Source organism: Clupea harengus, chromosome 3 (genome assembly GCF_900700415.2).
Source record: "Clupea harengus chromosome 3, Ch_v2.0.2, whole genome shotgun sequence".
NCBI classification, from domain to species: domain Eukaryota; kingdom Metazoa; phylum Chordata; class Actinopteri; order Clupeiformes; family Clupeidae; genus Clupea; species Clupea harengus.
Window position 1 is genome coordinate 5974107 of NC_045154.1, and position 22985 is coordinate 5997091.

General features: G+C 45.7%; 2 protein-coding genes across 2 annotated transcripts in view; both read right to left on the minus strand.

Annotated features, from left to right (window-relative positions):
• Positions 1–8610, minus strand: part of bcar1 (BCAR1 scaffold protein, Cas family member) — an 83270-nt gene extending 74660 nt beyond the window's left edge. Inside the window, exon 1 of the mRNA XM_031564375.2 lies at positions 8038–8610. Within this exon, the coding sequence (XP_031420235.1) occupies positions 8038–8049 (12 nt within the window). The 5' untranslated portion in view covers positions 8050–8610. The remainder of the gene's footprint in view (positions 1–8037) is intronic.
• Positions 8611–14685: 6075 nt separating this feature from the next.
• Positions 14686–22985, minus strand: part of cfdp1 (craniofacial development protein 1) — a 30940-nt gene continuing 22640 nt past the window's right edge. Inside the window, exon 7 of the mRNA XM_031564377.2 lies at positions 14686–15792. Coding sequence (XP_031420237.1) covers positions 15702–15792 — 91 coding nt within the window. The 3' untranslated portion in view covers positions 14686–15701. The remainder of the gene's footprint in view (positions 15793–22985) is intronic.

Here is a 22985-nt window from a genome sequence, read left to right on the forward strand (position 1 = left end):
GTGCCTGTAGCTCCACAGCCAGCACTTGCCAGGCATATTTGGAAAGAGACATTTCCAGTGTAAATGGATTGTCAATATGTGTGTGTGTGTGTGTGTGTGTATGTATGTGTGTATGTGTGTGTGTATGTATCTGTTGGTGGGGGTGAAAAAGGGTGAGGGTCATGAAGGTGATGATGAAGGTCAGTTAGCGTCACCAGAATGGAGAAAGGGGGGGTGGTGGTGGGGGTGGGGGGTGCAGTGGGATCTAGGCGGATGAAGGTGGGGGTGCGAGTGGAGGGTTTTACCATCTACTCCACTCCCACATAAATTACATTACGCATTCACCGCGCCGGATGTTTATCAGCCTCACTAGCCGTGATTACGCCCGGGCTCTGTAGCCACGCCAAATCCACCTGCAGCCTCCCGTCCCGTCTGCTCCAGCCACTTCTGTTCCCCCGCGGCGCTAATGGAGGGGCTTTGATAAATGCCTGAATTTAAGCGTGGAACATAAACGTGGATTTGATCTGTCTTAATCCATCAATTATGAAATTGAATTCTGACTGGCGGGAGCATACATTATTCATGCCTCTGCAGTAATTTAGGAGCGGCGACGGCGGTGACGCCACGGGCAAAGGTAACCTTCACACGGATTACAGGAGCCAGCCAATGGGCACACATTCAGATTACAGGGGGCTTCATGCCCTAAGATTATGCATATCAAATATGCATTAAAACACACATTCACACTCGCACACACACACATTTACAGACACATACAGTGCGCACACACACACACACACACATACACAGTCAGTCATACAGCCTCCATCTCTTATCTGAAGCCATACTTTTGAAACACATTCTCTCTCCTCAACAGGCAGGAGTCTCTGTGGGCTGGGCTGTCTCCTGGGCACTCACTCTGACAGCTTCCAGCTTTATGTGGATGTAAATGGGTATATTCAGTCTGCTCAAGGAAACACCCACTATCACGGATACACCCACTATCACCCTCACACACACACACCATCACACACACACACAAACCATCACACACACACACACACACACACACACACACACACACACACACACACACACACACACACACACACACACACACACACACACACACACACACACACACAGTATATACACATAGATATACATAAACATATACACACATTCTATGCAGCAGAGGTGCCTGAAATGGTAACCAACAAACAAACACTCCCACTGAGTTGGGGTCCCTCATTGACCCAGTGCTGAGACAGAGAGGCCCAGTGTTTGAGCTCCCAGCAGTCAGATTTACTAAATGAATGTTATGGCATTTAGGAGTCATTAGAGAGGTTTACAAAGGAGCAGATTAGGAGAAAATGAGGAATGGAGGAAGAACAGTGTGTGTGTGTGTGTGTGTGAGAGAGAGAGAGAGAGAGAGAGAGAGAGAAAGAGAGAGGGAGGGAGAGGGTGAAAGAGAAAGAGAAGGATAAACAAAGAAGGGCAGCATGGATCTGCAGCGTATTACAATAGCAGTGCAGAGCGGCAGACGCTTACGCCAGTGGGAAGAGCGGTGGCCATTGTGATACAGCTCACTGTGTTTCCTCCTCCTCTCCTTTCCTCTCCTCTCCCTGCCTCTCCCTTCCCTTCCCTTCCCTTCCCCCTTCACATCTCTCCATCTCCGTCTCCCTCTCCCGTTCGTAGACTGGGCCACTCACTCACTCACTCACTCATGATAGTCAGTCTCTCTCTCTCTCTCTCTCTCTCTCTCTCTCTCTCTCTCTCTCCCCCTGTACATCAACCCCCCAGAGCTCCTCTCCAGCTCCTCTACATTTCAAATCATGATCAATTCACAGGCTGTGCTGGCATGTTTCTCAGCCATATTGACTGACCAATTCAAAGATAACTGAGTCTGTGAATAGCCCCTCCCAAAACACACACACACACACACACACAACCAGTCCAAGTGACTATGGTATTAGTCGTGTGTGTGTGTGTGTGTGTGTGTGTGTGTGTGTGTGTGTGATCGATGGCTGGCCATTATCACTGCGACAACGCAGATCAGCCTGTAGATTTATGCCAGCAGAGACGGGACGCTTTGGCACTAGGAACGGCCAAAACACACGCTCAGCGCTTTTCTCTTTCACTCTGCCTCTCTCTCTCTCTCTCTGCCTCCATTTCTCTTTCATTCTCTTCGTCTCGCGCTCTTGCTCGGTCTTTCTATTGCAGTCTGTCTCGTTCTGTCGCTTGCTGACTCCCACAGCTGCACAATAATGACGCTCTACCAATCCCTGTCCCTGCTCCAGGACAACAGCAGTACAGACACACACCCGCACTCTCTCTCTCTTTCTCATACACACACACACACACACACACCCACTGACGTAAGCCCATACACCCAAGCGATGAGGACACAATGGCATACACACAGCAAACACACTGGGCCACTCAGTGAAGAAGCAAAAAAACTGAGCAGAGCTCATCTTAATGATGCCAAGTGGTGATTTACAGTGGTCTGGAACAATGGTGCGGGTTTACTGCGAGTTCACACTCTTAATCAGTGTGTGTGTGTGTGTGTGTGTGTGTGTGTGTGTGTGTGTGAGTGTGTGTGTGTGTGTGTGTGTGTGTGTGTGTGTGAGTAAGTCTGTGGTGCGCCGCTGCGACAATGCTGTGTTTCATTATCACGTTTCAAGGGCCAAACTCACACCACCCACCAGCCTTACACCCCTACAGTGTGTGTGTGTGTGTGTGTGTGTGTGTGTGTGGGTGTGTGTGTGTGGGTTGGGGGGATTGTTGGGTCACAGCATACCATATACCACTGAGGCAGGTCACACGGGTCACACTGTTAAAGGGGCCAGCCTCCATTTGACGTGTGAATGTGCTGGAGAGTCTTTAAGGGCAGAGAAGCAGTCTACTAAAAAGGGATGGATGCTCTGCTCCCATGACCTGCTCTTGGGGACACAAGGGGCGTGTGTATGTGCGTGTGTGTTCGTGTGCGTGCGTGTGCGTGTGTGTTCGTGTGTGTGTGTGAGTTAAGGATGGGCCAGAGGGGACACACAGTGAGATGATGAGTACACTGAGGGCTGGCTTTGAAATGGGAAGAAGCCCTGCTTAAATTTCACACGGCAACCTCCCCCAAAAATCACTGTCACATACACACACACACACACACACACACACACACGCATCCATACGTAGATGTGTGAACCCCCCCCCCACACACACACACACACACCATGGGTGTCTACATCGGGGGAAACCCAAACTCCCTGAGAAAGTGAAGCCAAAGGCACAAACCACTGCCTGGCAGAGGGAGGGAGTGGAATAGGTGATGACTTAGGAGGTCAACCACATGAAAAGAGTCCAGTAGGCACAGAGGCACAGCACAGAAGGAGAAGACAGAAGAGCACCAGGATAAAGACTGATGTGTGAGGGCAGCAGAAAGACAGATGGACAGTAGGGAGAAAGAAAGAAAGAAAGAAAGAAAGAAAGAAAGAACAAAAACAGAGAGACAGAAAGAGAGAGAGAAAAGAGAGAGGGAGAGATAGAGAGAATGAGAGAGAAAGATGCAGTTATATCTGTGAATTTCACCACACACCCTTGGTATTGAGCATTCTTTAACTGCATTTCTATCACAGATACGCTCAGACACATACACACATACACACAACAGCGCATGCACACATGCACACAAGCACACACGCACACACGCACACACACTCCAGCAGACACACTGTGATTAATGGGTAACGGAAAAATGTGAGGATTTCTCCACGATGGCTCCCATTTTCATACTTTTCATCTCACTCACACACACAAACACACACACACACACACACAGCGTTGTATAACCTCTATTCAGATATGTCTGGTTTCAATGCAAATAACCATACACAGGTTAACTATACACATGTCTACACAAACACAAATTTCACAACTTAAGCAATAGGCTCACTACCTGTACAGACAGATAGAAACACACACACACACACACAGACACACACACACACACACACACACACACACACACACACACACACACACACACACACACACACACACACACACACACACACACACACACACACACACACACACACACACACACACACACACACACAGGCTCACAGCAGAGAGTGAAGGGAGTGAAGGGAGTGAATTCCTCTGGGAGCAGTGAAGCAAGAATGTAGGGGGCAAGCAGCAGCAGCTCAGCGCAGCTTCACTGTGGGTGACTCAGAGAGCTGCTTGACACACACACACACACACACACACACACACACACACACACACACACACACACACGCACACACGCGTAGTAACTTGCATATAAACACACACATACACACACTTTCCTCCTTACTCACACCCTTTCAGTTCAGCAATCCTTTGCACTTATCCTCTCAAACCACCCACCTATCTGAGCAGGTTTAATAAAAGACTAGATTTAGTCTTTAGATGAAAAAACAACCCTGCCCGACGGACCCTGAGCCAAGAGAAATACCACTGGGACAGCCTCACAATGGACACGCTGTGCCGTTATATGCTCTGGGTTTGATGCAACGTCTAGATACCATCAGTCCAAGCCACCGCTGCTGCCTGTATTCAAACCACAGTTCTGATAGCCGTGGTGTGGCACAGAAACGTCAGACTTGCACCAGATAAGGGGCCCAATCCATTCCACGCCAAGTCAGCTGCTATCACGGAAAGCAAGATTTGCAAAAGCTGTTTGCCAGGCAAATGGTAGCCAGGGATACGTTGAGCGACAGCACAACATACATATTTATATTAAAATTGATATTCATGTTCACACCTGGGTATGAATGGAGCAAAAACATCATCACTTTACGCTGAGCTGTCAGCGTGCAGTCGCAGCAAGCAGATACGTCAGCTGAGTGCTGAATTAAGATGCTCTAAACGGGAATGTGCATACAGTAAATGTGGAGTTTCTGTGTGTGTGTGTGTGTGTGTGTGTGTGTGTGTGTGTGTGTGTGTGTGTGTGTGTGTCTGTGTGCAAGGGGGGGTGAAGGGGGGGGGGGGTAGGCATCAACAAAGTGAAATTAAACAGCACCTGCTGTTTGTTTTCAAAGAGTCAAGCGGAGAGAATTAATTTGTGCAAGCCTGCATCCCTACGCAAATATACACATCGTACTGTGATGACAACAGACCAGTCACCGGGAGATGGGCTGCCCCATCCCTCGGTAGAGACACACGCACGCACACATGCTATCTGGACCTATGCAAATGTTCTATAAAAGAGGCACGCAGGTGGGCGTTGTTCTACAAGAACACCTCTATTATGAAAAAAATGCTTATGTGTGCACTAGGAGCACAAATGCAATGATGATAACAGGCAGTGTTTGTGTGTGTGTGTGTGTGTGTGTGTGTGTGTGTGTGTGTGTGTGTGTGTGTGTGTGTGTGTGTGTCACTTTCGAGGCGTGTACTCCCAGGTACAAGACCAGTCGAAGTCATGTGATGCCAATGTAGGGATGCCTCTGAGGAGCCAACAGCTTGTGGTTACCAGGGCAACCTCCAGACCACCGAATAGCCAGGGTCTGAATGAAGGCTATTGACATGCAGGGGCTCACCTCGCAAACAATTATTAATATGTATGTGGATCATCATCTATGACAAACTCCAAATGTCAGCGTTCTAGGCAGGGATGTGTCTGAGGCCACATGGCAAGCTCATCACCAGTGCCCTGCTTAGCCCCTTTGCTGCCTGCCTCTGGTCTACCCACGGGCGTAGCTTCAGATGAGGAGTACTACATGCGACACGAACGCACACCTGGCATGAACTAAACCCATTAGGGACGTGTTTGCTCATGATAAGACCTGCACGCATTCATCCGTTCAGTTCAGTAGACGTGCGCATTTGTGTGTGAGTGTGTGTGAGAGGCCAGGACTTAATCAATTCATAGTGTGATAAGGATCTGAGCATGCAATAAATAGGCAATAATAATAGCGTGTGAAAATATATGTGCATGTGTTACGCACAGCCGGGTTGGTGAAGGGATGAATACCTTCCACAAGCTTCCTGCTTGCCTAGCTCTGAGACACAGAATTCCTTGTGTAATGTGTGCCTGTGCGTGTGTGTAAGCATGTGTTAATGTGCGTGTAATACCCATGTGAAGTGCTGACGTGTGGGACTCATACAGTGAGACACACAATAAGGGGCATTGTTTCCTTTCAAGCAGAAGTAATGCACAGGTCAGTGGTGCAAATGAGTGCTGTTTGACTGGTGAAACTGGTACCCTCCTAGGAGAGTCCTCAATGAAGCAGGGGAAATAAATTAACACACTATTGTGCTTGCCCTCGCAAGGAATTCTCATTTTTAACAATACTGTTCCAGAATAACATGCTTTCAAGCATTACCTGAAAGCGCTCTCCAGAAATGACTCCTGTTATCTGAGCTACAAAAGGACAGCCTAGTTTGCAAAGCCCATGCATACACTTATCAAGGCACATGTTTTGCACGTCTAGTGCGTAATGGAAAATGGTGAGCTGTGATACAGACGCTCCGGTGAACACCAGACAGGTCGCCATAATTGTTTTTAACCACACGGTGACGTCTGTTGCGTCCAGGTAAACGTAATCCAAGTGGTTGCGGGGAGATGCACGAAACATTCACACACAAGGATCGCAAGCTGCGTTCGGCAGAGCAGTCATCCTCGACCTACGGAGAACAGCTGTTGCGATCAAGCCGAGCAGCCCCTGGCATGAGCACGGCAATCTGGCCCGTGTTTGCTGAATAAGGCGCGGGGCAAAGCGGCCCATAGGGACAAAGATGTTCACCCCGTGGCAGTGCACCTCGACAAGAAGGTCAACTCATACAGACCTGTTGACTTAAAGCACATCTACATTTCCCACATCCACAATGTATATACAAATGGGTTAAAATGTTTCTACAAACAGCCGATATTCAATATGTTATGTTCGGCCACTGTGTGTTTGTCCCACAGTCACATTGTTGGCAACAGAGAGCAATCTCAGTCTCTGCAGGCCTGTGCATGATGAAGAAGCTCATGGTCGCAAAAATTCAACCTGGACCCTTGCCAAGACACGTTTGAGCAGAATGCCGTGTCAAAAGAGCGCTCCCCGCGGGCCTACATTCTGTTTCACACTCCAAACTAGGATGGTTTGCCTACCTTTCTATTTTGGCTGCTTACAAGGTCTTTGAACTTCTGGCATGCAAAGCCAATCCTCGAATCTTGCAGTTCTTTGAGGATGGTGAGCTGCATGGAACGCGTTATATCGGAATGCGCTACAAAGGTCAGGACAGGCTGTTATGCCATGTCTGGATATGCCATGGTATAAGAGGAACATTACAGCCCTAAGGCTGTTTTTCTACAGTTTCGTTATATGTTTGTGATATCTTGAGTTTCTCAAATCTGAAGAGAAACAGTCAGTAGTTTATTAGCAGTTTTACCCAATAGGTAATAACATATTTATAACATTCGGTTAATTGGTATGGTTCATTTGGAGCGACATGTTTACTCACTTTGTCTAAAAGGGCTATTGGATAAATCAAAACTTCACAATCTGATAGAAATAATTTAGGCTGCAGTAAAAAAAAAAAAACACTGTTACCCTCTACAAACATGCCACCAAAGTCTCACAACACACGTGCGGTGTACTGCTAACATTACAGCCGGCTGATGTGCTTTCAATGTCAGCATAACCCCGCAGATGACAGAAGTCGAGATGCAACGTATGCGCTCCCTCACATACTGCGAGTTGACAGTTTGCCAACCTGCAACCTTGCGTAATGGACCTTTCTAAAGATTTCACGGTAATATTTGAAATACCATATTCGAAGGCAGTTTAGCAGTATTACCAACGAGCACCGCAGACAAATTAAATGTTTAGAGTACCCGCAACTCAACAAAACCTGTGCTCTACATGATGATTCTTACTTGAACGGGAAAAAACACCTATTTCCAAGTCGTACGATTTGGTCAGCTAGGTCATTTCATTTGTATAATAACCCCTGGTCTTTCGACATGTTCTATATTCCAAGCATTATAGAATGCTGACACCACTAAGGTAATAAATAGATTTTACTTACCGGAACAGACATCTTGGGCTGCTTTCAGAGTCCACAGTAGGAACAGTTGGACGGAAACAGAACTTAAGAACGATTTCCAAGAGAAAAGGGTTGATTGTCGACTCCTTTATTGACAGTCTATTCCATGCTTTCGGATTCCAGTCGCTTTCCTTGAGAGGTCCAGTTATTTTGTACTAGAAGGACAGTAAAAATCACCTCGAACACTGAGTAGCAGACCAAACGCTGCGCAGTCCACCTCATGAAGGCTACGGAGTATTTTAAAATGCCCCGTGTCTTCGCGCTACACACAACAGGCTCCAGTCGGAATATGTCATCCGTCGACCAGTTATCCCTTCCTTTATGTCATGGAGTGAATCTGTAATTTCCTAATACTCTTCTTGTCTTCACTGTGACTCCCTACTGTCGCGGTTGGGTGTGTAGCTCCGCAGCAGGCGAAGGACTGCTTGCTCTGCTCTCTCTCCCTTCTGCGCTCTAATGATGGAATCATCAAGTTCTGTTTAAAGGGATTGCCACTCGCTCATGGGAAACAGTCAGAGGCTGAAAACCAGATAAGCGTTCGTGTATATATGGTATAGTGTTAAATAAATGGCTAGATTTAGTGACATATAACAGAAAAAATAGAGGTAGTTAAAGGAATACGCGTCACTAATACTGATCTTATATTCAGATCTGGACCCTGAGTTTCCAGAGGTTGTATTTAAAGGAGAGGTGTCCACTTTTGTCGGACGCCAAAAACGGGGAAGTTAAAGATTGTTCTCTATTACCTAGGCTGTTGACAATTGAGACACTGCTCAATTTCAATAGTATAAAAATTGAAATAAACTGACTGTAATTTTGGTAAAAACGGAACGTTCGTTGACATTATCATACATTGCAGGCAGGGGCGGAACTGATGGCTCATTGCAGGGGGGGCAAGGACCTGTGTGCCCTTATACCTTTTTTTCAGGGTCGCAGCTAGAACAAATAGTTTATCCAAGGAGGACCCAGGCTTAGGGCACAAAATTACTGGCAACATAGTGCGCTTAGTGAAAGTGTATTCTGTGCTTTGCTCCCTGGGAGAAACTTTGAAGAGAGAAAATTACAAACTAGTAGATTTTCGTTGCTTTCCTGACAATAGTCCGACTAAAAACACAGGTACAAATATACATTAACTTTACTTTAAAAAGCAGAAAGAGTAGGCTCATGCCACTGCTCAAAATTCATTTTATTTTAGTATGGTAAAATCAAATAGAAGGATTTAACGTGAGGAAGGATGGCATGGGTGCAGTGCAGTGTCACACACACACACATAGAGAAATCCAGTAGACTTCAAGCGTGGTCTCTTTCAGTGTTGAATCTAAAATAGACGTGTAGTAGAGTTTAGTTAGTCAGAAAAAAATCTGAACTAATGTTAGCTAACAAAGCTAAAAAGCCAGTTTATGATAGGCCAATAAGCAGTCCCTCCAGTTATTTTAAAACTCCATGCAAATTCAAGGAATTGCAATTGCAGGTCACAATTTTCTTTAATCACCGCAATATTTCAGCAAATTCAGTTACTTTTGGCTACAACAATCACAATAAACCTTTGAAAGATCCTCGTGGGATCACAATGTTTAGTCATTGTCGCAGAAAATTGTAGAAAAAAAATCTCTAAATCACTGCAATTTTTGAGAATCCCCATAGCAAATTCAGTCACTTTTGGCCACAGCAGTCACAACAAACCCTTGCAAGAACCTGTAGGGACTGAATTAGGCACCACATTAACGGTTTTGCAAAACACACATTCAAAATAAAAGAAGTTAGTGTTTTGGTGTAAGAAAATCAAACCACCAGCCTTTGTTTAGAAGAACATGTACGCCTGTTGAAAGATTAGTGCTGTGCAGCAATCCCTTTTTAACTGGGAGATATTGATGTTGAGTTTAAATGGTTCTTCTATCATCAGATAATGGGTTCGGTCGGTGGGGGCCCTATGAAGGTGGTGAAATTAATGACAGAAGACACATACGTGGTCTTTTTTTGTGGCAATCAAGACACACAAACAAACTTTATTCAAAATATTCAACTGATGCAATAAAAATGCATGTTCAGCCAGGCGGATTCGGCCCAAGGTGGGCCCTTCAGTACCTGGGCCCGGGGCTCCTCCTCCTCCCTCTGGCCCCAGCCCACTCCGCTTCTGTGGTGTGTTTAACCGTAGGCTTGCATAGAATACAAACATTTAGGAGCAGTAAATAGAAATGTATAGTGGGGACAATAAGTATTAGAACCCCTGCCGATTTCGCAAGTTTGGCCACTTGCAAAAAAATGTGCGATGTATAATTGGTAGGTGTATTTTAACAGTGAGAAACAGAATATCAACAAAAAAATCCAGAAAACTGCATTTTATAACATTTATGACTTAATTTGCATTTGATGCAGAAAATAAGTATTTGAACCCCTAGCAAAACATGACTTAGTACTTTGTGGAATAACCCTTGTTGGCAAGCACAGACATCAGACTTTTCTTGTAGTTGGTCACCAGGTTTACACACATCTCAGGAGGGATTTTGGTCCACTCCTCTTTGCAGATCCTCTCCAAATCCTTAAGGTTGCGTTTTCAATGGGAGGGAATGAGGGAATGAGGTTCAAGCTCAATATTCCACATTACATGGCCCCATCCATAGTCCCCTCGATGCAGTGGAGTCGTCCTGTACCCTTGGCAGAGAAACAACCCCAAAGCATAATGTTTCCACCTCCATGCTTCACGGTGGGGATGGTGTCATATTCAGCATTCTTCCCCCTCCAAACGCGGCAAGTCGAGTTGATGCCAAAGACCTTGATTTTGGTCTCATCTGACCACATCCTGCCTCCCAATCCTCCTTAGAATCATTCAAGTGTTCATTGGCAAACTTCAGACGGCCCTGTACATGTGCTTCCTTGAGCAGGGGGACCTTGCGAGTTCTGCAGTACTTCAAACCATTACGGCGTAGTGTGTTGCCAATGGTTTTCTTGGTGACTGTGGTCCCAGCTGCCTTGAGATCATTCACAAGCTCCCCCTGTGTAGTTCTGGGGTTATTCTGCACCTTTCGGATGATCACCGATACCGCACGAGGGGATATCTTGCATGGAGCCCCAGACCTAGAGCGATGGACAGTTGTTTGGTGTTGCTTCCATTTACGAATAATCGCACCAATAGTTGTCTGCTTCTCACCAAACTGCTTGCCGATGGTTTTGTAACCCATTCCAGCCTTGTGCAGGTCTACAATCTTATCTCTGACGTCCTTGGTCAACTCTTTGGTCTTGCCCATGGTGGTGAGGTTGAAGGTGTGAAGTATGATTCTTTGGACAGGTTTCTTTTATACACGTCACCAGTTGAGATCAGGTGTACCTTGTTAGGCCTAATGAGGACTAATCTGTGTGCTTCTTGGGCACATAACTGGTCTTTGGGAGCCAGGAGCTTGGGGGTTCAAATACTTATTTTCTGCATCAAATACAAATAAAGTCATAAATGTTATAAAATGCAGTTTTCTGGATTTGTTTGTTGATATTCTATTTCTCACTGTTAAAATACACCTACCATTACAATTATAGATCACACATTTCTTTGCAAGTGGCCAAACTTGCGAAATCGGCAGGGGTTCATGCTAATCCTAGCCACCTCACTTTAAAGAAAAACTTATGCTGCTGCTGCTGTACGTGTATCTGTATGTTTTTTTTATATCTATATGTATATCTATATGTATCTAAATGTCTTGTCTTATCTGTTGTTGTGCCTGTGCACTTTATATGTTTCACCGTGGGAGAGTGGGAAACGTTTTTATCGATTCCTTGTATGTCTGACATGCAGGAAATTGACAATAAAGCTACTTTGACTTTGACTTTTGACTTTGGTTCAAATACTTATTTTCCCCACTGTATGTATTGAAACAGAAGAATAAGAAATCTGTCCTTTGCAGGATCACTCCTTCCTACTACTTGATCCAATAATCCAGTTTCATATTTAGCATATGTGGTAATACGGTTACCAATCTGACAGCGCAGAGGAAGAACCTAATCATTAATTTCATATACAAAGCACTCGTGTCTCTTTCGTCTGGGCCGGCCACAGTTTAGACAACTCATCAGTGCCATCTATCTTCCTTGCGGTTGACAAGACTCTAGTCTGACATTGAAATCTGTATGCATCTCGATTTCCCCCAAACTTTGATGGTGGTGATCAGTGCAGATATGTCAGTACACGTTATCCAGCTGTGTGGTAGAAGCAGAAGTCTGGCAAATACCTGACAAAAAGACCTGACTGCGAGATGAAAGACCAACCCACTAAGCTTATATAAACAACATGCTAATCCTAAGGATAGGCCCACCTCTGGCTCATTCAGTATGTTGGATGTTAAAGTTGCTTTGATCTGAAAAGAAAATGAGTGTGTTCCAAGGAAGATTTTGTGGTATAACCTGTTAGCAAATGGACATCTATATAGACCACTGATATACTGTATATCAACACAGAGCTTCCTTCTCTCTGCAGAGTGTTCTTCCATGTTGGAAAGCAAGAGCTTTCGGAACAGGCCTAACTGTTATGTCATGTCTGCCGTGTCCAGATAGATCTATGAGTTAGAGAGACCCCTGATGTTCTTCAAACTGAGTTAATAAGTCCTCTGTACTCCTCTGACAAAAACTCTGCCATGATGACGTGTTTTGACTGAGTGACAACACGTCACAAAAGCAGTGAAGTACAAGCAAACAGTCTTTTGCAACTGCTTCAGACGGCTTCCAGCAATTAACTGATACACCACTGCAACTCCTTTCTGGGTTCTAGAATGGTCTAGTCTCATCCGAATATATTTGGTGTGAATTGGCCTTTACACATCTTTACACCTTCAACTTTTTGTACAGTGAGCTTCTACCCTGATCCCACAATCAAACTGATGTGTGGTAGGCAACATGAACATTGAGTTTTTACTTAAAGTAACACTATGGAGTTTCTGGAGCCGCCAGGTATAGGGGGCTACTCTCTGCTGGACTATTCAGTAACTTATTTGCTGTCTTGCTTTGTCTTGTGTTGCACTTGCTTTATGTTTGACTGTGTTAGGAAAGTTGTTGTCGCTAGTTTGTCATAAGCAAAGTAAGCAAATTTCGCTAAGTTTAGCCGCTAGCAAGACATCTCGTTAGCGATGTTAGCAAGCTTGTTATAACACGCTTGGGCATTGATGCTAGAAATAAGTGCTCTCGCGTCGGCTTCTTTGTAATGTTATTGTGATAGCTATGTTGGCTAGCTTTCCTAACAACTTTCCTAACAGTCAAACATCAAGCAAGTGCAACACAAGACAAAGCAAGACAGCAAATAAGTTACTGGGAATGGGAAATGGGAAAGAGATTGAGTAAAGATGAGCAACTGTGTAGCAGTGTGGAGTTACAGTATATGTATGTGTGTGTGTGTGTGTATAAAAGTGCACAGATTACACTGGACGCCATGGGAAACACTTCACGTTACTGTAGGTGTTGACATTGGAAAGCGGATTCAGTGTGGAGAGTGATGACTATGATTAAGGCAGTACCTCAGGCATGCAGCGCGCACACACTTCTATAAGGAACTTTGCTGACCTACCCATGTGTATTTCACTAACAGTCTGCTCAAGTCGATTTGCGTGCCAATGTATGTTTGTGTGTGCGCGCGCGCGCGTGTACGCTACACTTTATGCCTGTCTGGATGGGAGTGTGTGACTTGGCGAGGAGGTGTGACTAATGGTTGTCAGTGAATGTATGTCGAGTTTGAGCTCTGTAATTACCTCAGGCCAGCACAGATAAAAATGTGCAGAGGCGCGCTGCCACTGGTAGCCACAGACTGAAATTAAACCATCCACACAAACATTATGTTGTGTAAAGGGAAGCCAAGGGAGGACCCCGAAATCGAGTAAACAAGGCAATTATCTCAAACTAAAAGGATGATCTACCCGATGTAACCACCCTTGCCTTCAAAACACTCCGATGAGCAAACAGTTAGAGGAAGGACGAGAAGAGATGGAGTGATAGCGAAAAAAAAAAAAGAAAAGCAGAACGAAACCAGAATGAGAGTGCGGGAGATGGGGAGATAAAGAGCAGAGAGAGAGAGAGAGAGAAAAAGAGAGAGAGAGAGAGAAAACGAGAGAGAGAGAAAGAGAGAGAGAGAGAGAGAGAGAAAGAAAGAAAGAAAGAAAGAAAGAAAGAAAGAAAGAAAGAAAGAAAGAAAGAAAGAAAGAAAGAAAGAAAGAGAGAGATAACAGAGGGGGTAGGAGGAGGGAGTTGAGACATCACAATGTGGTGAGATTAAGAAACATGACAAGTGGAAACCTATGACCTCGTTGCCACGATGGGGGTGCGGGGGGATGGCAGAAGTCCCCACACTGCCGGGCATCAGAGGGGGCTGGGGTGCAGGAGTGGTACCCTGGAGGGGGTAGCAGATGAACAGTTGGCATAGGAAATGGGAAAGAATGTGTGAGAGTGTGTGTCTGTGTGTGTGTGTGTGTGTGTTTGTAAAGGGCAAGGCAAGAAAGGTTCTGATGAAATACTTAGAGGCAGTTGGCACAGTGTGTGTCTAAGACCCTGGAGGAATGTGTGTGTGTGTGTGTGTGTAGGGGTGGGATTCGATAAGGGGGAGGGGTGTTCCTAATTAGTAGTTCAAAGGGGTTCAAAGCAATTAAAAACAAGAGCTTGTTATTTAAAAAAGATGGTAAAACTTTGTTTAATACCATGTCACACTTGGGAAAATGCTGTTTACACAATCTTAGTGACAACTGAAACAAAATTGAACACAAATGTGCAAGTCAGACACAAAAGGCCTGAGCTCATTTCCCTAGAACCTGTACTGAGAATAAAAAAGAAAGAAACTCCTGAGAGAAAAAGAAAGAGAGAAACAGAGAGGGAGGTGATTGCGCTGTAGCATTCACCCTGTTATTACACATGAAAAAGACTTAAGTACAACTTAGGGCTTCAGTCAAGACATGGTGTTACACTGTAATAATAACACAAGTCGCACTCATTGTTTTTGTGTCACTTCTCCGCTACACAGACAGCTGACACACACACACACACACACAGTGGGTTGACACACACAGAATGGGCTGGAACTCTCTCTCTCTCTCTCTCTCTCACTCAGATATCTGAGCAACAAAAAAGCCTGGAAAGTGAAACCAAACATCTCCTGTGATGGTTTGTATATCTAATATCTGATCTAAACTCTTAAAATCTTTACTACCCCCACTCTTGTCCTCTCTCCCTCTCACCCTCAAGGGTGTTTACCCAGTCCAGTGTCCCCCCACTGGACAGTAAAGGGTATAATAACCGTCACTTCAATAACCGTCCAATCAGAGCTCCAGGAACACTCTGTCCTTTCCTTCCTGCTGGGTTGTAGTTCATGTCCGTCCGTTGATCCATCCGGTACAGGTAATGACTAGTGGACAAACAGTTCCTGCTGTGCAAGATGGTTGCTGCATTTACTTCTTATGTAGAGACTCAGAGGAACAACAAAGGCAGATGTCTTCATACCAAGAGGGTCACTGTAAAATTCACATCCAGCAGTAAAATGGACATTGAGTGGATGCCTGTGGATTGTGGAACCAACAAAAACAAAACAAACAAACAAAAAGAAAAAGCAGAATGGAAGCAAATGGTAATGTTTGTGTGTGTGCGCGCATAGTGTGCAGTCTGTTGATGATGTCGTCCTCATCGCTGTGTCATCGTTTCATGTTGGTCAGACGGACGTCTCGCTCCAGCTTGAACTGTCGCTGGTCCACTCTTTCCAGAAAGTTCTTCCTTTCCACATACCTAACAGGGAACAATATAAGTGTGGTTAGTATTAAAAATAATAAACAAGGACAGTGAGACAGGAAGTGAGATTGAACTGGGGTGTAATCATTTTTTGCATTTCAGGCATTATACTGTGTAGAGTGAAGAGATTTTGAGGTGAGAAAAGAATGAGGAGGGAGGGGGATCCAGAGACGAGATGCAGCAGCACTGAAAGATCTAACTTCCCAAGGGCCCACGTTTGTGTTTGGGGAACAGAAAGTGGACTGGCATCAGATGATTAAGGTGAGTAGAGATGTCTGTGTGGCTGTAGGACGGAGGCAGTGAGTACTTGCAATGTTAAAAAAGGTCATTTTAATGCATACTGCATACATTAAACAGCATTGTCATGCCAGGCTATCAGGATGTCCTAACAGCGTCGGTGAACCCGAACCAGTGACATTCAAGTTAATAAAGCACTTTCACCATGACGCAACACTTACACTATCGATCTCCTCAAAAACAATCCCCTACAGAACTGCACAAGCATGCAAAGGTTAGCCTGACGATGTCATTCCTCTGATAATTCTAGTCAGAATATGAGTCTGATACTGCTCCATTGGGCTGTGATTATGGGGCGTGTTTCAACTGAACCAGGGAAAAAAAAATGCCTCTTCGCTCAATTGGATATACCTAGAACCAATCAGAGCAACGTAGTATGACCATAACGTAGATCATCGGGGCCAGCTGATACATTAAACTTTTACCGGATCCAGTAGGAAGGAAGGCAAAAACATCTTTTCGATTGACAAATGCCTTGATCACGTTTCTCTGTTCCTCTTTCAAAATGAATGCACTGTCAATGTCTAAATGGACTCGAATCTATACATTTCAGCTCTCCAGCGGCAGCCATGTTTGTTGAAAACGAATTCAACCCGTGTGTTGGTGACGTGGTTGATTACGTTACGGTTGATCATTTGTCCATTATCGTATAAAGCCCGCCCTGACAATTTGATTGGTCCGAACAATGTTTTTATTTTTGATCATTTCTCCCCAATGGAGCAGTGCCAGACCGAACTTCCAGACCTCAAATGTTGTGGGCGGGGCTACGTTCGGATGGTATCCAGGCTATGCAAAGGTATGTATGCAAAAAGTGAATGCACAATCACACACAGATAAGAAAGTGCACTAATCCATGGTCACTCACATGGGCACAGACTTGAGGGAGCAGTTACACAACAGCTTCCTGTTTTAGTGTGTGGGGAAGGTGATTTGCACTCATGCTGTTACAAACGTCTCAGATGACATTAAAATTCTGCAGCTTCCTGCCAGACCCTCTACTGCCTCTAGGGTCTAGAGACACACAGGAGCCAATGGGGGCAAACACACAGACACACACACACACACACACACACACACACACACACACACACACACACATTAAATTAGGGGACTATTAATGTGTGCGTCTATGTGAGGGAGTGTGTGAGTGAGAGAGATGCTACTGCTTAATGGTAACCAGCATATCCTTTGGAAGGATATATGAAGGATACATGAGTCTGGCTGGAGTACTTTTGAAACAGTGTCCTACTTCTCAAAGCCACTGCTTTTCCCTGTCTTTCTAGTGGCTCTGCTGCTTCCTCTGAATTTCCAGCCAACTTTTTGTATCCAAGGGGGGTTAAAGTTGTCCTTCAGCTTTGTTTTGCTTTTGTGCTAAAACGGTTTCCGAGGGCCATTTTTAAACCACATCAAAAACTGTCTGGTTTTCTATCTTTGTAGGCACTATATAAATAAAACATGTTTTTTCAAACGATCATTAACAAGAATAGTAATGGAATTTATTCTGCTTTAAAAGACTGACGCAATCCTATGTCTGATAACTGTCCAACAGAATTGCGTGATTTTAAAGTTGAGAAGTTAAATGTCTCAGAGGCTCAAGAGAGCAGTGGTGTCTGGCAGCTCTGCTGGCCACCGAAGGGTGTAGTCTTCTCTAGGGAACATCTGTGTGTGTATATCTGTGTGTGTATCTGTGTGTGTGTGTGTGTATCTGTGTATCTATGTGTGTGTGTGTGTGTGTGTGTGTGTGTGTGTGTGTGTGTGTGTGTGTGTGTATGTGTCTGAGTGAGAAAGTGAGAGAGAGAGAGAGATGGACAGAACAAGAGACAGAAAGAGAGACAAAAAAAAAAAAAGACATGTATGTATGAATGCATGAAAGTATGAATGCTTGTACATGTGTGTACGTTAGGATGGGGGTGGAAGTGGGCAGAGAAGCATCTCAAATCCCAGACCCCCCACCGCCACCCCCCTTCCGAGCCGCTCCACTGGGCCCTGCCATCCACACCCTCAGGGCCTCCTCCCATCTCCCGCCTCCGACCACATCCCTCCCAGAGAGACGGTGATCTGGGGCGGCAGAGGAAAGGAGGGGAGGCAGCCAGTAATTTGGCCTGTCGGAGCAGCTTTATTTTTAAACCCCTCTTCCATGTGGGGTTTTTAATTTGGAGCGCCCTCGTTCCCCCACTAGTGTCTGGCGGAGGACGTCTCTCTGTTCACCCTTTTCACTTACTGTACAGGGGAAAAAAAGGCCCTGCAGGGACCGCATGACATCATTGTCTGAGACATTGGGGGGCACACAAAGGGTTAAAATGAAGTAAGTAACCAAGGCTGGTCTCAGTGGAAGGAGATGATGTCATTGTGTATTACTCCCCTCAGATGGGATTGGTGGTGGCACAAACATTCAAACACCCCCCCACCCCCTATTTAATACACACACTGCCCCCCCCCCCCCCCCCCGCCCCCTCGCCCACCCAACCCTAAGTGCACCCTGGGATTGCAGAGCAACAAATCACTGATCACAAACTGCCTCAGGGAATGCCAGCTCAGTGCAGGCAGTGAGTATGAGGAGGCTTGCCTGGTAGCTATGGAGACAGCCTCCCACCGTATGAGGATGGTGATGGGGGTGAGCTCACCCACCAGGTAACAATTAAGATGCCCTGAGGAGGGGGGCAGGAGAGTAGGGGGGGGAGGCAATCAACAGGACCAAGGTTTAACACAAGGGAACGCAGGTTCTCAATAGTGTGAAGGGGAAAGACATATACATATCTGTGACATATGACATTGAGGCTTGCCCCCCCCCCCCCCCCCCCCCCCCCCCCCCCCTCCAACACTGCATCCTCAGGTGCCCCTTAGAGCTCACTGCTGCCGGCTCTACAGAGGTGTTCGGCATACCTGCTTTGCATGCTTCTCGCTCTGTGTTTGTGAATAAATCATACGGGGCTCGATCATCTCTGTGTTGTGGCTTAAAGAAGTCATGCCATTCGGTCTGATACCCATCACTAAGACGTCTCAAGTCACATATGACAAACGGGGAACGTAGAGATCGTAAGAGGTAAGGTTACACCCCAACCAAAACCACAGCAGCGTTACCTCCACCACCCACCAGAGGCACTTCCCCTACTCAAGCATCCCTTTGGAAATCGGTTTAAAAAACCATCATCATATACGACACTATCAGTTAAATCATCATATACGAAACGATCATTTAAATTATCATATACGACACTATCAGTTAAATCATCATATACGACACTATCATTTAAATAATCATATACTATCATTTAAATTTTAAACCATCATATACGACACTATCATTAAACAGCCCTTTTTCATGTCAGTCCAGTGCTGCCGTAATATCTATAATAATATCTATCTATTTTTGGAACTATCTTCACTGTTCACAGGGCACATTGTGTGTGTGTGTGTGTGTGTGTGTGTGTGTGTGAATGTAGCATTTGAACTTGAACTAGGCTAGGCTAAGCATAATGGTACACCTACCTCTTCTCTCTGTCGGTATGTGTTTGTGTATGTGAGAGACAGTGAAAGTGGGTGAAGTGAAGAAGAAAATAGTATCACTTGATCCAAAGAAGTGCCTACACAGTTGGGAGGACGGCTGCAGAATATTTGGCATGAACGCCCACAGGAGGACTAAAATGGCACGCACGTAAGTGTGTGTGCTCGCTCTCTCGCGCTCTCTCTCTCTCTCTCTCTCTCCCTCTCTCTCTCCCTCTCTCCCTCCCTCGCTCGCTCGCATACACACACGCGCGCTCTCTCAGGTCTGAGGTACAGGCTGGCATCTCGCACGCTCTCTGTTCATATGCATTATGTAAAACCCTCAAACTCTCCGTTGGCCCAAGCTGAGGAGATAAGTGTTTGATGACCACAGCTGTGTACACGTGCAGCCCAAAACCCCCCCCCACACACACACACACACACACACACACACACACACACATACACATACACATATATACATATATATATATATATATATATATATATATATATATATACACACACACACATACACACACACACACACACACACACAGTCAGCAAACACCGCTTTTACCTGTAAACAAACACTCATTCACTCTCATTCGCTGTCTCTCCTATATCACCCAGATGCATACAGACAGACACGCTATAGAGACACGCCCCCACCCACACTCTCTCACAGACAGACACAAACATAGAGTTATAGATCCATGAATCTGCATCAGACAAACAAGTAATTTCAGAAAATATGGCGGCTTGCAGAAAGCTTGCTGCAATTAAAGAGAGTAATTTAAAACGACTTCCCGGGGGTGCGCCGCAGGAATTGTGACACTTATAGAATGGCGGGAAAACAAGCCCCATCTCCATACAGTCGCTGCCCTAAACCACACTCCCTTATGCCAGGAAGGTCAATCCAGAGCCCATGGCTCATGAGATGAGACAAGACGGGACACTAGTGTTCCCCAGCGGCTCATACACATAAAAAAAAATCACAGCTGCTTCAGTCCCGACAGGAGCTTCTTCTGGAGATGGCAAAAAGAGAATTAAAATAAGTAAGAAAATAATGAATGTATCCAACTAATGTCTGCGACATGGCTAGAGTTTTTAACAATCATTACTTTGCAACTAAGGCAAGTGCCATCTGCTACATGCATTTTTTGAGGAGCTGCCCCCCCCACACACAGAAATTCTCTCTCACGCACATCACATCACCCCCCACCCCCGCCACACACACACACACACACACACACACACACTCACTCACTCACTCACTCACAGATCTCCGCCCCGCTTGTCTCCTCTCTGGCCTCCAGCGTTCTCTTTCCCACACGGCCAGCTGTGGCCGGAGGTAATCTGTTTTAAAGTCAGTTTGCCTTCGCCCCACTCCGGCTCCATCCATTCTCCGTCACGGCTGGCACAAAGGATGATGGGAAATTGGGAAGCTGGTGGTCGGGGCGGGGGGGCTGTGTGTCCCGGTCCAGTCTGATCATTAGTCAGGCCTGAGATCGGTGTTCAATTATTCATGCGCTTCTGCGCCAACCTTCAGCTGAGAAGAATGCCACTGCGGAGGCTAGCTGACAGCACAAGAGGGGAGGAAAGATGGGGGGGGGGGGGGGGGGGGGTATGAGAGCGAAAGAAAGAGAAATTGAATTAGAAAGAATGAGAAATTGAAACAGAAGCAGAGAGAGAGAAAACAGCATAAAAAAGAGGAAAGCAGAGGCAGACAGAAAGCATAAGAGAGAGAGAGACCGAAAGACCAGAAAGAATAAGAGAGTGTCACAGAGTGAGAGTCAGAGGAAAGTTGAAAGAGTGCAAGACCAATAAGAAGAGACAGAACAAGAAAGAGAGAGGGGGGAGAAGAAGTGAGTGAAACAGAAAGTGATAGAGAGAAAGAGTGAGTGAGAGAGTAGATACACCACGATACAGGGAGCGGAAACCCCACTTCAATGCTGTTAAGCCTCTGTGACTCAGCAGACAGGGAAACGGACTTATCAACACTTCACACAATTGTGTGTGTGTGTGTGTGTGTGTGTGTGTGTGTGTGTGTGTGTGTCGGATAGAGTGTAGGTGAATCAGGGTTTGACTGAAAGGGGGGGGGGGGGTCGAAGGAGAAGAGAAAGTAAACAAACAGACCAAATCGACAAATAGAGTGAAATCTGAATTCAAAAATGTTATCTTTGTCTTTGCGCCATAATCGACACGAAGAGGGTCATGACACTTCATGCACAACAAATATGTGTGTGGGTGGTGCTTTTGCACGTGCACGCTGTACATAACTCTGGGTCATATATCTAATCCCTTTTTGGTGGGCGTGTGGATGTGCACACATACGTGCATCTGTATGTGTGTTGATGTGGGAATTTGTGTGCACGTGTTTATGTGTGCGTAGGCTGAAGGAAAAGGGTGGACCCATAACTGTGGGTCATATATCAAATCCCCTTTTCTCTCAGTGTATGCATGTGCACATTCTCTGTGAGTGTGTGTGTGTGAGTGTGTGTGTGTGAGTGTGTGTGTGTGTGTGTGTGTGTGTGTGTGTGAGTGTGTGTGTGTGTGTGTGTGTGTGTGTGTGTGTGTGTATGTGAAAGAGGGGAACAGAGCAGGGGCCCACACAGAGATCATATATCAAATCCCTTTTTCTCTCAGCGTATGCATGTGCACATTCTCTGTGAGTGTGTGTGTGTGTGTGTGTGTGTGTGTGTGTGTGTGTTTATGTGTGGGTGAAAGAGGGGAACAGAGCAGGTGCCCACACAGAGATTCAGTAGAGATGTAGCAGCTTCATTCCTGACAGAAAACTCTGCTGTGCTTCACTTACTCGGCCTCTGCTGCAGTGTGTGAATTGTGTATGTGTGTGTAGTGTGTGCGCGCACTCTCACGTTCTAGAGGCTCTGCAGATGAGACCCACCAACCCCAAGTTCTGATACTTTCTCCATTTAGCATGGGAGGGGACGGACAGAGCCCTGATCTGGCGCAGGTCCACTTTGTCCACACTAGATCAGGATTGAGTCTGGATTACACGCATGAGCCACTACCAGAGAGTACTCAGTTGGAACTGAGGCGCAAACTACGCATGCAACCGCTGTGGAACGAGATTCGAGACACCTCAATAACAGCCTGGGAACATTGTTGCATTGTAGGATGACACTTTAACCTACATGCTGTTTATGAAGTGTACAGCTCCGACTCATGTTGAGAAGCTTTGGATGAGCGCCTCATTCAAATGGATAAATGCCACATTTGCATGCAATGCGGAATGCATCCCCTGAGGCACATGCCCCAGTTGCTGATGGGAAGTCAATCTTCCCTGACTCTCCTGGGTTCAGCTATTGTCTTGTGACAATGGCTGATTGGCCAGTTCTTTGCTGTGTACATGGACAATGGTGTTTATAGTTTTGTTCATCATAATA